We start from the raw sequence: 15,645 nt of genomic DNA, 5'->3' as shown, positions 1-15,645 counted from the left end.
AGCAAACTTAAGATGAGCAGACCCAGGTACCATTGTGCCATTACACAATCATTCAGAGAACTTTGTGTATCATGTTTGCTCTGAAAAACTTGCTCCGAATCATGTGACATGTAGCACTGTCTCTATAGTCTGTGGAAATTAAATTTAAACAGTAACTTGTGACCTGTAGCTAGTCATTTTATTCAAATTAACATACATTATTCAAATCTTAAGTTTGCAAATGGATTATTGCCAACAAAGCAACAACAAACACCTAGAGTTGGATCCCCCTCCTTTATTATTCTCCGAAAAATCCAACATAGGCAACAAAGAAAAATCATTCAAATCCCAGATTGAAATGATTGTTCTCTTACAAGAATTAACAAAGCACCATCCGATCATTGTTTTTACAAACATTAATGAAAGGTGTTAATGAACGCACACATTTTTTTACAAAAAACAAGAAAACATGTGGGACACCAACATGAGACAAAAAACTTAATTTTAGTTTAACCCAAACTATAATATAGAGAGATTTACTAGGATCTCTCCTTACTCCAAACATAGAGCAAGGAACGATTCCTTTGCTCTCATGCTCAAGAAAATCCAACACCATATCAACAAACAACCATTGGAGTTGGACTCTACTGATTAAATGAATATATCCCTGGCAGATCTGAACCGTGATTTTTTTGAAAGGACACCAACCAAATTACATGTAGAGCTCTCTGTTCTGATCCAACTTGACAATCGTCCCACTATAGTTGGGACGCCCCAAATTTGACACTCAAATTGTGACTTGTCCGAACTGAAGTTGGGACTAGTCCGAACTGAAGTTGGGACGATTGTCAAGCTGGGACAGAACAGCAAAATTTAGGCTAAACATTTTACGAGTCACCTTTAGCAGGTAAAGTCAAATAGTGCATGTAAACAGTGTCTGGGGCACAACGCAGTAAGTGCCTGCATAAATTTTTTTCAAATTTATGCCACCTCTACCCCTATTGATCTGAAACTATTTACATGGTATATTTTTTCAGGAAGAAAAACATGTACAAGTTGCCATATGGTGGCAGAATGCCTTGAACTAACTAAACTGCGCCAATAAAGTATCTAAACACTTACAAATGGTCAGATTTATCGGAACCTGGAACAGTATACAAAAATTTAATTGTTCGTTTCTATTCACCGTTAATTTCTGCACGTTTTGACACATCTTGTGTTGCGCTACGATGTTGTTCGGTGGATTTATAGACACTTGAGTGGCTTAAGGTCGAATTTCAAAAGTTGCAAAAGCCCCTATTCACCCCAATTCCAAAAGGGAACTCACATAAGCATCACACTCAGACAAAATCAAGACAAAAGACACAAACTCGTTTCGTTTACATGACCATGAAATTAATTGCCGTATCTTTAACTCTAAAACTGCTGTTATCCTGTCCCCCATTCTTGGTGTGTCCTCCATCACTGTCCTGAACGGCAAGGAGTCGTCTTCTCATACTCTCAATGAGACCTCTGATCTGTCCCTGGTCAATCCCCTGCCATTTCCTGATCAGGATGCGTCGCAAACCCCTCGAGAGTGGTGTCAGGCTTTATGGACTTGTTCACTTTCTTCTTCTGCTGCAGAAGTCACCCTCGGACGGCCACTCCTTTTCAGGTCGTCCACATTTCCCTGAGCTTGGTAGCGATTCCACCATTTACTGTCCGTCGCTGGTGACGTTTTTACCTGATGAGCTGCAGCTCGCATCGACGTACCGGCTTCTATCAAACCAACGGTCCGTCTTCTTTCCTGTTTGGTCGTTTGAGCCATCTTTCCTGTTATCTTGAAACATCTTTCCTTGCTTACCATTATTGTATGCCTCCCATCTTTGACCCCTTTGCTTGGTTACTGACAATTGTTGCTGATGTTCATCGCAACCGACTTATCCAAAACACGACCAAAAAAAATCATTTATAAAAGGCGGGCAAAAGAAACGCCGATCTTACTCGTCACAATACAACGATTTAGCTTGAATAGGGGCTTTTGCAACTTTTGAAATTCGACCTTAAGCCACTCAAGTGCCCGTAAATCCACCAAACAACATCGTAGCGCAACACAAGATGTGTCAAAATGTGCAGAAATTAACGGTGACTCGAAATGAATAATTATGTTTTGGCATACTGTTTCAGGTTCCGATATATCCGACCATTTGTAAGTGTTTAGATACTTTATTGGCGCAGTTTACATGTAAGACCAATGCCTAGTTTAGTATGAAGTATGTTTGGGATGATTCATGTGACCGTGCTATAGACTTGATAGAGTAGAAAAAGTCGTCCAACTGAAGGTTGTCAATCAAACTGGCCCAAATGTTCACATAACTTTAACTTACTTGCTTGTAAGTTTATAGGAATTCTTAATATATAATTACATTTTCTGGAATAATGTTGCTAAGAAAACTTCAAAATTATCAACAACAAAAATGTATTCGAGTGTTAAAAAAGATCGTCTGCTGCAAAACATGTCAGGCATGTTGATGTTTAGATTTTCTCACTTTCTACAAAAGTACAATCCAGCCTAAAAAGGTGTTCTATGTTTTCTATTTTAATTAAAGAAACACGTTGCCTTTGATCGGTCGAGTTAACTGTTTGTTATAAAATGCATATGGTTAGAAAGATGTTTTAAAAGTAGAATAGAATACAATGCTCCACACACATTTGCCTCGAAATTGCGTGGTTTTCCTTTTACTTTGCCAACTAACAACACGGTCGGCCATTTATTTTGGGAGTTTGACTCCCATAAATGGCCGACTGTGTTTGTCGACAAGGTAAAAGAAAAACAAGGCAATTTTGAGTGATACTTGTGTGGATCATTAAATTCTACTTTTTAATCATTATGCATTTTATAAGAAACCCAAACGGTTACAAATGCTTTTCAAAGACCAACTCAACCGATCCAAGGCAACAGGTTCCTTATATTTAGCAACTCATTTAATTTTAATACTAGCGCAGCAAGCAAGAAGATCATCAACAGTGCTTGACAGTTGATTGACAGTTCACGCAAAAGTTTGAATGGATTGGGAGCTTTGCACACATCTAATTTGGATTTACCTAATAAAAACAAGATAGCAATAAAATAATAAATACTAAATAGTAGTACCGAAGAACGGAACGGAGTACGTAGGTCTATCCAAAAAGTTTGTAAACAATTAATTAACAAGATTATTCCCCTATGACAACAGCTGCATCTTGATACAAACAACAAGTATTTCGAGCTTTTGATTCATGATTGATAACTGAGTTTAATCTGTTTAAATAATAATAAGGATCCCATCAAGAGGATACACCCAACCACGCCCCCTCCTCCTGACCCTCGCCAACACATCGTCCGACTTTTTGATCGAGCTGGACGTCTCTCTCTCGATCGTCGGATAATGACGTGAATTTTCAACATTATTTTACACTTCCTACTTACCACGTAATAAGATAAAAGTCCTGTCTGGTAGTCCAGTACAAACCATCGAAACTGCCATCCTTTCATGACATTTGTCCACTTACTAAGTGGACCCTCCATTGATGATTTTGTAGCAAACGAAGACATTTTAGAAAATTTAATGGCGGACCGTGAAAAATAAATGCTGCCCTCAAGAGTTCAAAACTTTCCGGAAGAAACCTTAACCAATAAGATCCTTCGTACGTTTTACGCCTGGCATTAGCCAATCAGAAGTGAGTTTACGTGAGCGCTCATTTTAAACATTACTCCATGTACTCAAGATGGCCGAGGGGATAAGGAGTGAAATTTGAGATTTTTGCAGTGTTTTCTGACACATTGAGTTGCGATTCAGACCTGTCGACTGTTTGTGTCTTTCTCCAGGGAACAATTTGCAAAAGATGGCAGCGACACAATCCTCTGTGGAGCCGTTCAAGGCCACGAAATTGGTGAGAACTTATGTTCCTGACAGTTGTTTTTAATTTTGTCTTCGCTTGTCTTTGAAAATGAATGAATTTAAAAACCGGCTCGGTGGTTCGTACGGGGCGTACGGGGTGACCGGTCGTACGTGTGTGTGTGGTGTAATTATAAAGAGATGTTATTGTAATATTTTTGTTTTCAAATTTGTAACATACTGAGAGTACATCAAGATTCAAGTGTTAACTAAACCTAGTCAGCTGGTCAGTGTTTTAAATAATAATTAAAAAATTGTTGGTATTTTGAATTTAAATTTGATTGTTTTTTTATTTTTTATTATTAATTGATTGTATTTTTAATATTAATTTATAAAATTCATAATAATTGATCAGTTATTGTTGTTAAACTTTAAAGTTTAAAATTAATTATTATGTTCAATGACAATAAATAATTGTAATGGATGTACATGTGTGTGTGTGGATGTTTATTGATTGTAGACCCAGTAGTAACTGGGCCTGGTGCTTTTACTGCCAGTCTCATGTATGGACCCTACCGAGTACCGAGTATCCAAGTAGAATTAGATTTTAGAAGTAGAAGTTAGTTAGACCCAGGCAGTAACTGGGGCGCTGTTATTCCTTTTTTAGAAATTTTGACATTATCGGTAATACGACCGATAAATAAACATACATTGTCGTATGAGTATATGACCGATATTGTCAAAATTTCAAAAATTTGTTTTTTCTTTTATCTCCAAAGTGGAACATGATCATCCAGGAATTCCGGTCCGGGATGCCCCTCAAACGCCATCGAAAAGGACTCAGAAGCCGTCCCTATGACAACTGCTTCACATCGTCCGAGGCTGTGGAATGGCTCCATGAATACCTACAAAACTGTGACAGGTTTGGCCCCTGGGTCACAAAGTCGCAGACCATCTCCTTGCTTGAAAAGTTTCTTCAGAGCAAGGTCATCCAGGTCGTGAAGGGGTCAACTAAGGGAAGTTCAACACCAAAGTTTGAGGACAACGGAGATCTCTACAGGTATGGTATGGGTTCATTTTCTGTACAAATAAGCAAAGCATAGAACATTGATGCTAGAGATATGTTACCAGACGAAACACCATGTCATGTGTACCATTTGTGGCTGGTGTCCTGCAATTTTTTGCTGAATGTTCAGAAGTTTGTTCAAAAGAATTTTTGCTTATAAAGCAGCTTTATGAAGTTTTGTACACGTGGAGGCGGGAGGGGGGATTATACTTGACTTGTGGCCAAGCGTTCTAGTGCGCCTGACTCTAGTCATTGGGGTTTAAATTTTCCTTGCACATCTACGTTAAAACAGCTTCTCATTTCCTGTTGGATGTGTAATCAAATAATTAATGCAACAATTGCAGTTTCAGGATATTCTTTGTTCGCACTTTCAGATTTGTCCATGTTTCCCCGATCAAGAAACTTCGCTCTGCCCTCAGCCGCTCCAACCTCCGCAGCGCCCGTACCCCCCTCAAAACCATCAACTCGGAGCCTGTCGGCAGGACGCTATCCTACGACAATCCAACATTCAACATCAAGGACACGGATAAAGAGTCTGGTGAGAAGAGAAAGGTGGTGCCAGAGTGTCGTCTCGTCCAGCGACCTCTTACTGCAGCTCAGACGGAGGAAGTTTGGCAAAGTGCAACACTTACAAGGTAAACTATTATTGTCATCTTTTGGAGTGACTTAAAGAAAATGAAAGCCTTGTTTTTAATTCTCGCCAAGGCGAGTGGCACTTTAAAGGTATACACAAGATTGTTAAAGACACTGGACACTGTTGGTAATTGTTAAATCTAGTCTTCACAGTTGGTGTATCTCAACGTATTATGCATAAAATAACAAACCTGTGAAAATTTGAGCTCAATCGGTCTGCGAAGTTGCGAGATATTAATGAAAGAAAAAAATACCCTTGTCGCACCATGGTCACACGAAGGTGTGTGCTTTCAGACGCTTGGTTTCGAGCCCTCAAATTCTAATATCTGAGGTCTCAAAATCAAATTCATGGAAAATTATTTCTTTCTCGAAAACTACGTCACTTCAGAGATGCGCTTATTGATTTAAACCAATGTTGACTGTATTATACTCGGTATTTGAGTCCAGTGAGGGTACCTACACACAGTCATATTACTAAAACAAGATTTGAACCAACATCCTGTGTCATTCTACTGTTTGCCATTACTCAAGGTTTTCCTGAAGTTGCGCTTCTTGATTTTCAAAATGTTGACTACTTACCCTACAGACTGCAGAGGCTTCTCTGGTTGTCCAGCTTAGATTATCTACTGGGTGGCGGTCAAATCAATCCGAAGTACATCATACACAATTGCACTCACGTCAGCCGGAATGGTGTTGTGCTCGTTCCTAAGGATCAAGATGATCTGCCTCATTGGGTCCTCTCAGCTATGAAGTGCCTTGCAAATTGTAAGTCCAAGATAAGAATCGGACTAGATTTTATTTCTAAAAGCGGGCTGTATTCTTTTGCTGGAAGGGTTTACCTTTGGTAATTACTCAACAAATTAATAACCATATAAAAACTAAGAAGTTGGACGTAATACGTGGCATGGTTGGCGTGTGCGTAAAGCGCTCGCCTCTCACCAAGGTGACCCCGGTTCGATTCCCGGACGGGGCCATATGTGAGTTGAGTTGTGCGTTGGTTCTCTGCTGTGCCACGAGGGTTTTCCAGAACATCCGGTTTTCCTCCCTCGGGAAAAATCAAACACTTTCGATCTTAGCTGTGCTCCGTGGTCATAATGGGTTGATGTGGCTGGCAGCCAAAGGCGTCCTTGCATGCCTGGTTCTCGAACACGTTGTAGCCGCGTCCGTCGCAATTCAGCTCTTAGCTGCGAGTAAGGATGATTAGACCCCCAAATTATAATTGTAATACAGCTGTTGATAATATTTTGTGAAGCGATTCCCTTCTAAGGGATGTGGTTTCAGAGAAAGTGATTCTTTAAAATGTCAATTTGAGAAACGTTTCGTGCATGAATCGGATTGTTTGTTCCTATTATGGATAACCACTCCAGATTTGTTGCCTATCTCAACAACGCTACCACCTTTTGAATTGAATTTGTACAGGTTAGTTTTATTGTATAGGTCTATATCTACATTTACATAATAGCAGGCCTGTATGCTTCGTTTTTGAAAGGGCAAGGGCACCAAGGTATTTTCTCTTTGGCAAAGGGCACCCTATGAGGAAATTGTAAATTTCTACTGGAGCATTTCAAGGGCACCAAGGCAATGGCAAGGGGCAACGGAGGCAATTGCCTCCGTTGCCTCCGTGAAGTATCAGGCCTGTAATAGACCGTATTGAATATGACGTCACCGCTCAAATATCTGCCCTACAACATGGCGTTTGTGTGCGTGTGGGTCAAACAGGGAGTGCTGCGTGCTGCATGCTTCATTGATGTACGCGTTAAGACGCGCATACGGTTTGCCCTGCAAGATGGCACATTTCATAGCATTAATGGGGTTATTCAATACGGTCTATATTAAACAATTGAACTGTTCCACAAACAAGATGTATATTTTTCATTTAAAATTGGTTTATAGAACAACAATATTAATTTTTTGCTTTCCAATTTTGACTTTGTGTATGTATCAGGGCCAAATGGGACAGAATCAGGTCTTCCTAACTATCCAGGCTTTGAGAAAGACGTCTTGAAGACAGTCAGCAACTATTTCCAATCCCTCCTTCAACCCCTCCTGACTCATCAACTCTACAATCTCATCATCGAGTCATTCGGTAAGTTACAACTATGAGATTTGTCAGTTGCTTGAAATGTTTTTATTTAAAATGGAAGTGATACCAACATTCATCAAAAAGGTCATGACTGTAAAAAGTATTTTGTGCAAAACTGTCCTTGCTTAGAAATATAAGCAGGGGACCAGTCGCAAACACCTCACATCAAATGAAATTTTGGTTGGTAAATCGTCTTTAAGGAAATCAAAATAATACTGCATTGAGCCTCACTGAATTATTAGCTCATCGAAAAAATGTGCTATTGTAGTTGTGTATTCTTTTTGTCACTTCAATTTCTATAGATCTGTTCATAGTTGGGCTTATCATCTTTGCTTTTAAACTTTAATTCCTCTACTTTCTTTCCCTCTTCATTCTTACTCATGCTTTTACTGACAGTTTTTTCTTCTTTTGATTGTGCATGAAATAGTTTCCTCTGTATAACCTCTGACCCTTAATTTCCTGATTTGTATTAGCTTCATCTCTTTTCGGGAATTTTTTTTATTGATTTCTTGCCAACTTTTTACAAAAGCTTTTAACCTCCATGCCATTTTGACCCCCCACGCTAACACCCCTCTTCTCCATCTCATCTACTATTAACAGTAACTGCTGAGCGACGAGACCGGGGTTTGCACCCCGGGGTGGAGGAGTCTCCCTCCACCCCTCCAGATGCTATCCAAGGATTAGCCTCGTTCCAATCTGTGGAGAACCTCATGCTGAACATGACGTCAGGAGGACTGTTTGGGTTCTCGCCTGAGCTTGCTGGAGCGCCAGGCAGGCAGATTGGAGTCCGAGAGTCAGCGGATAGGGAGGTCCCTCAGGATGCTGCGTCCAAAAGGTTGAAGATGATGGAGGTCAGAAATTGGATTGGTGACACCAGAGGTATACCGCCAAGTACGGTGTCTTCTTATAGAGGTAAGCAACATACTGGGGAGTCTCAAACCTGCGTCACTCGTTCTCCGGCAACAACACAAGGAAGGAAGATCATCCAACGCTCAGCCAGTATGCGTGTGACTGGCTTCGTTGGCAACGATGGGACCAGTCATCATAATCCTAGAATTTGGGATGGGAGGCAGTTGTCTACCCAGCCTCAAGGAATGAGGCGCTGCATTTCAGAACCGACACGAGGACCTCATGGTCAGGACAATTCTACTTCCAGTCAAGGAAAAGAACATCAGGCCCGACCGGTTTCTAGTGGGGCTTACCATGTCAGCAGCCAAGGAATTAATAACAGCTATGAGTACAATCAGCCTCAGAGGAACCAGAGACCATTATCAGCTCCGATTCCTCAAGGACCCCCAAAGTACCCCTCTGCCTCCAACCTCAATGCTCCAGACCAGCAAAGAACAGGGTCTAGAAGGGTAAACTCAGAGGTACATATCACAAACAGTGACTCATCTAAACCACGGTCGATGGCCTCTACTCAAGGAAAGTCCCAATCATCGATAGTTGACAAGCAAAGAGATCTCAATTATGGGTTCCCGATGAAGTACAACTATCCCACTGAAGGCAGACGTCATTGTGGTTCGATGAATGACATCAATAACGCTGCCACCTCAAACACTCAGCAACTTCCTAAGGAATCAACAAGCATCAGGAATCTCTTCGTCTCACGGAGGTTCGGCTCAGCGAGTGAGCTCTTCCAGAAGATGTTCAAGAAGAAGAGCACCGTCGGCTTTGCTGACGGCGCCCCCGTTGATCAGGATGCAGGAGTGGACAATCACCGCAGCGGCTCAACGCCTCATCTTCAAGAGCAACAGCAACCTCAAAGTGGTACCAAGGGAACCCCTCCCAACCTCATCAACAACATGAAGAAGATCAGCCCACCCTACCCACCGCCACTCCGAGCAACCCACTCCTACTCAAACCTCGGAAGCTCACGTGAGAACAGCGACAGTCAAACACCGGATGTGAACCCACAGATGGCAGGACTTAGAGCGACAAGCTCCTCCGATGTGAGGTCATCGGTCAGAGTTGAAAGATCAAAAGGGGAAAGAAAACTGACACGAAGCGACAGCACAACAAGTAAGGTTTATCTCATGATTTCATATTAATACATAAGTCTTAACTTACAAAACTAACTCCATTTTTAACTTAACAGTTATTAACAAATCTGGTAAAACTGTTTTGAAATATGGCCTGATTAAAGTAATGCTTTGTTATTGTTAATTAATCTTGCTATTTATGATCCACATTCTCCCGAAAACTAAAAGAAAAACAATTTCTACTAAAACGGATTTCCCTAAATAATACTGACCCTTCCCTCAGACATGGCTGGCACAAATCTAACAGTACTGACATTTGCAGAGTGTCACTGATCAAGGCCTGTTGGTAAGGTGTAATTCAATTTTTAAGGTGATGGCGTCATACTGATCTTAAAGCAAAATCTGAAAAGTCAAAACTCTGCAGCCAATAAATCAGACAATAAAGTTTCTTGCAGTTCTCATGGACAAAATCATACCTGGAAATTGTACCTACATTGTGTAGTAATACCAATATTATACATGGTGAAAAAAATACTAAAATAAGTAAGGTTTTTGATGACACCATATGTAAAAAATCTCTTTTGTCAATAGTGGTGACTCTGAGAGGAGCTGGTTTACTGCTCTTTCTTACGTGGTATCATCGCAAACCATACTAACTTTGTACCTGCCAAGAAACTATTAACTAACATCAATCTAAAAGGCTTAACTGCTTCAAAATCTCACAAGCACCAATCTGCTTTTTTTTTTTTACCACTTCTTGTTCCTTTTTAGGTTTGTACCTCAGCGATGATAAGTCCTACACCCAGGAAGCCTTGAAGCTTTGCTGTCTTCTGCTACCTCCGGTCAGCAGACGTAAACTCCAACTCGTCCTCAAACTCATGACCAGAATGGAAAGTAATCCAGACCTCGTCCTTAGCAGCCGCAGGACAACAAGACAACTGGTAAGGCTGTTCCTACAATTGCTAAGTTTTTGGCAAATATCCAGATGACTTTCCTTTGGGTAAACCGCTTTAATGTTGATTGAAGGTTTTCAGTTTCAGCAAGAAGAAAACAGAAAATAGAAACTCGCCAACGTAGGCATAGATAGTTTCTAGATGGCTGTGTTGGTAGTGAGCCGGCATGTTATTCTGGAGGTCGCAGATTCAAAGCCTGCTCTGATCAATGTTTTTGTTCAACACAAAATACATTGTTGGTGGTATCCACTGCTAAATACCAGGCATGCAACTTTTCGGCTGGTCAGCTGATTTACTCTTTTTCTTTTCCAAAACAATGCCTTAGAAATGTGAAAATCACTGTACAAAAGTTAAGTGTGATCAGCCATTTCCTCTTTTTTTTTTCAATTAGAAAGTTGCATATCTAAGTTACTTCAAACTGGCATCATGTCATGAGGCAGTCTGGTTGTCTAGGGGTTGTTTAGAAATTTGCTTTAGAATTTGGGGGATTGGGTATGGATTGAAATCCCACCCTGGTAGCTTGTGAAATTTTGTCCACCGGAACTTAGAAAGCACTGGATATCTGAGCTTGTCACATAGGTGTAAGGATAACCCCAATATAAGTAATCTTTATCACTAAATACATAAGTAAACTTGTAGTGATTTCAAAATTGTTTTAAATTTTCTGCGTCAGGTTCTTCAGACGTTCAGCCGCACCATCTTGTGTTCTGAGGAGGAGATTGACTTCAATGAGGCTCTGTCTATCCGCATCGTTGAGTACCTCATGGATAACCAGGCAGAAGTCTTCGCACAACCAGAAGAACTTAAGAAAGATGTTGAGGATAGGTTGGTGTATCTACGCAGGGGACAGGTGAGGATGGTTTCTTTCGTCTCTTGTTCTAGCAATGCTGGGTACATAATCCTGGTTCATAAATACCACAGACAGTTTCTCTGTTGCTATTGGTGGAGAGCACGTCATGTGGGGGTGTATAGCTGGAGCTGTTTAAGAATGGCTGGCTTGGCGTGTTGGATGAACAAGCTCATTGATGCCAATTCACTTATGCAGAACGCAGTATACCTATTTGTACCCGCGTGTAATCTATTTGTGCAATCTATAGATGGTTGCAATTCGCGTTATTGACTGCCATCTTTGGTGTACATGTATTAACACTGGAAAAGTGTACGCGCTGCGTGTGACTCTCAGCCAATAGTAGCTCTTCATGTGTGCACAATTGATCAAATATGGCGGCTGATCACGTGTATTGCAATCCATCCATTTGTTGCTGTGAATTGACAAACAATTGAATGATTTAGGTTTCCAGTAGGTAGGCAGGCTTAGAGAGTGAGGGTTTCACAAATTTTAGTTTGTCAAACTTTCCATGTCAAAACCGATACCAATTACATCAATCCTTCCAGATCCAGTATTTGACCGGTGAGGAAAACAAGAAGCCAACAACAGCGCCCTCGTACTGCCAGAAGATGAGCGTACCGGAGTACGAGGCGCAGAAGTTGAGTCACTCTCAGAGGGCCATTACTGACCTCCTGGAGGTCATCATTAGCGATCACAACATGACGTCAAAGGACAAGAAGAAGAAACTCAAACAGGTCAGTATTTTGTAAAGGGAGCATGGGAGTTTTAGACGTACGTGCATGATATTCTTCCTGCTTTAGTCTGTTTCCAAAATATTTTTAAAAAAAGCAATTTTGATTAAGTAGCCTGAAATGTCTTCTAAAGCTGACACTAAGTGTACATGTAGGTTAGCCATTGTACCTAAGAAAATGTTTCTTTTTTTTCTTCTAATAACTGTTGATATTGTAAACTTTTTGTGAAAGTATTCCCTCTATATGGTTGGGATGAATTTTCACCCCTAAACATTTGGATCTGAGATTCATGTTTGCATCATTTTCTCAGATTTCTGAGGTTGACTGAAAGTGTAAATTTTCATGATTTTTTGTTTTCACTCCTTTAATGGTTGTGAAGCTAAGAATTTTTAGAAAAAAACGCACTTTATCACTGTACTAGCCAAGAACCCAACGGAGAGAAGACAAGGAAGAAAGTAAATCTGTAAAAATTTAGACTCAATTGGACATCGAAGTTGCAAGAAAATATTGAAAGAAAAAAACACCCGTTTGCACAAATTTGTGTGCTTTCAAATGCATAATAAAAGGCTTCAAAAGTCTTTTATTATTTGAGTGAGAAATCACATCTTTCTCAAATACAACGCTACTTCAGAGGGAGCCGTTTCTCACAATGTTTTATACTATCAACAGCTCTCCATTGCTCACTACCAAGCAACTGTTTATGGTAATAAAAAACCAGGACAGTTTATTGCTGTTTTCTTGACAAGTAGACACTAACTTGTAGGCCTATTATTTCTTTTATCAATCTCAGTTCCAGAAAACCTACCCAGAAATCTACGGCCGGCGTCTACCGACGACAGCAAGCGAGGCGGCGCTGTTCCCAGAGAAGCCCAAGATAAAAGCACCCATCGTCAACGTCAGGAAATCTTTCACAAAGCTCAAGTCCCTGAGGTGATCAACATCTTCTAAAATAAATGTGTCCAAATTTAATCAAGGCTACGCAAACAAATGGTGACCATGCATTAAAGGGAGGGTATACCTTTGGTAAAAAATTATTTTTCAAAAAAATAATGGCTTGAAAACTTACTTTGTAAGAAGCACTGCAGCTGTTTATTATAACGAGAAATTATTCCCTTCAAAGGAATGTGGTTTAAGAGAGAGGGATTCAAAACCATTTCTCTCTGAAAAACGTTTCTCAGATTTCCCATTGTATTCAAATGGATTGTTCTTCCTGTGAGGACATAACCTCTCCAGATTTGTTTACATATCTCAAAGCAGCTGCCACCTTTTGAAATTAAGTTTTTCACACGTTAGTTGCATTGTATATATCTACATTTGTAACAATTTGGTTCCAAAAACCAAAGATACACGTTCCCTTTAAATTTGAAGTTTTTATTTATTTAATTTTTTTCTTTTTCTTGTTAATCAGTTTTAAAAATTCAACATATTTTTTTAAAAGATTTGATCATGTAAATATCGGATGGTGTTTTATGACTTAATCATTGTTACGCCCAGATTTTCATGTGTCTGTCTGTTGATTTTAGTCCCGTTTTATTTGCTTTTCTGTTCATTGACAAACATACTGAGAGGGTTGTCTCTTCTTTTTTACCTCTAACGTTTGAAGAAACATTTTTTTAAAATAATTTCGTAATCCAATGCAAAATGCAATCTTGCCAATAAGTGCCTGAATGACGAATCAAACTTATTTACACTAATAAAACTAGATGCAGGCCTTTAACTCACCCACAGCAATTACCATGCCCTGTGCTTTTGCTGTGGTGCCCTTTGCAAAGGTTCAAAGACAAACTTACATTTTCCTCATAGAAGCGCCAATTACCAGAGAAAAATCTTCTGTGCCCATTCAAGCGTGATTTCAAGGCAAGTAGACGAGTTGATTTAATAATCCCTAAAACAATGGACTTGCACAATAATTATTATCTTGTCGGTCATTATTCATACTTTAATCTGTTTTCTGATTTTTCTGCCCTTGGTAAAATCAGAAAAATTGTTTACTAATTAGTCTCCTGCTTTTTTACAAGGAGCAGGTATCATGTCCGCTTGTACAAACTCTGTTGTATATTTGTGAAAAGAATTTTATATCATGTTAAATCCTTGCAAAATATGGAAACCTGAATCTGTTGGGGAGGGGGGGGGGGGAACTATGCAAAACTTGTTGATCATGTGTTAACCTGATTGTTTTAATACTAATATTGTACAGTTTTATTGTTACTGTGTGAAGAGTTTTCTTTGCATTTCTTGTATTGATTGCAAATGATTAAAGACACTGGACACTATTGACAATTGTCAAAGATCAGTATTCTCACTTGGCGTATCCCAACTTATGCATCAAATAACAAACCTGTTAAAAAACGCCTTTGTCCCACAAGTTGTGTGCTTTCAGATACTTGATTTCGAGACCTCAAATTCTAAATCTGAGGTCTTATTTTGAGTAATTACCAAAAGTGTCCACTGCCTTTAACAAGTGATCACAGCTTGTTTTTAAAAGTGTTATTTTTGTTCCTGTGAATAGTGAATGTATTGTTGGGGACAATCGGCTGAAATTGCTACATTATAATTAGGTAGGCCTATAAGGTAGATTTGTAATGGTGCAGCTGATTTCAACGAAGGCCCCCTAGAGATAATTTATAAGATAAGTTCAACTTCATATTGTCTAGAAAATGTAATCAGCAAGTTACAGCAAAATGTATTCGTTTTGGTTAGTTAGAAGTTAGGGAGTTATTCCTTTTCTGCTCAGGACCGACATTTTCAAAATACGAGTATTTTTTTAGCAACCAGTCTTAATCAATGTGAATTTATGCATTGCTTGGTAGAGTATTATTTTGTGATTTGAGGCATTGCATTGTGTAGTTTAATCTATTTGGTTTTCGGCAACATTCTGTAACATAATTTACTTTGCTTTGCAGATTGTTCTTATAAGAACTCCTGCCATTTATCTACTGTCATAGAGTAGATGTATCAGAGCCTAATCCTATAGAGCTTCTTAACCAGAAAATATTGGTTAACATATTTCTGCTGAGCAAAAAATAAGCAGGAAACCAGTCAAAAACGGTACAAGTGAAACTTATTTCCAGTAAGTACAGTTATTTTTGCTGGCTTATTTATATGGTTTAAGCAATTCCTTGAAATTGGATGCAGGACCCAACTTTATAGAGCTGCTTTAGCAAGATATCGGTCATAAATTGTACATTTGACTTTGTATTCTGGCTGGTAGACTTATTCTAAAGCAGAATTATGTTGCTCGGCTAATTATTACGCTTAAGCAGCTCTTTGAAATTGGGCTCAAGAAACTACTGGGTAAAAATAAGAACTTGTCCCACTGTTTATCTTAATTGTTCGAAAGTAGATTTGAGAATCGGGAAACTCTACTTAGTTCAGGGGGAACTTATTCTGCAGTTCAAAAGGTTGTGGAGCAGCAGCCAGCGACACACGTTCTTACTTTCTACACAGCAAAGTGGATACATTAAATTAATCCCAAGAATGTAACTGAAAACCAAACTTACAAATCATTACA

General features: G+C 39.5%; 2 protein-coding genes across 3 annotated transcripts in view; one reads left to right on the top strand and one right to left on the bottom strand.

Annotated features, from left to right (window-relative positions):
• Nucleotides 1–3,567, bottom strand: part of LOC117297600 (oxysterol-binding protein-related protein 9-like) — a 38,821-nt gene extending 35,254 nt beyond the window's left edge. For both annotated transcript variants that reach the window (XM_033780714.1, XM_033780715.1), the window contains exon 1: nt 3,428–3,567. In XM_033780714.1, coding sequence (XP_033636605.1) covers nt 3,428–3,553 — 126 coding nt within the window. In that variant the 5' untranslated portion in view covers nt 3,554–3,567. The remainder of the gene's footprint in view (nt 1–3,427) is intronic.
• Nucleotides 3,568–3,726: 159 nt separating this feature from the next.
• Nucleotides 3,727–13,189, top strand: LOC117297641 (DEP domain-containing protein 1A-like). Its single transcript, XM_033780779.1, has 10 exons — nt 3,727–3,891; nt 4,616–4,896; nt 5,277–5,537; nt 6,122–6,300; nt 7,481–7,621; nt 8,219–9,640; nt 10,372–10,541; nt 11,227–11,403; nt 11,949–12,137; nt 12,925–13,189. The coding sequence occupies exons 1-10, from the start codon at nt 3,844–3,846 to the stop codon at nt 13,066–13,068; spliced, it is 3,012 nt and encodes a 1,003-aa protein (XP_033636670.1). The 5' UTR covers nt 3,727–3,843; the 3' UTR covers nt 13,069–13,189.
• Nucleotides 13,190–15,645: the final 2,456 nt, after the last annotated feature.

The sequence above is a fragment of the Asterias rubens genome, chromosome 12, assembly GCF_902459465.1.
Source record: "Asterias rubens chromosome 12, eAstRub1.3, whole genome shotgun sequence".
In the NCBI taxonomy this organism is placed as follows: Eukaryota; Metazoa; Echinodermata; class Asteroidea; order Forcipulatida; family Asteriidae; genus Asterias; species Asterias rubens.
The sequence above is the reverse complement of the archived record's forward strand: the minus strand, read 5'-3'. Positions and strand labels throughout refer to the sequence as shown.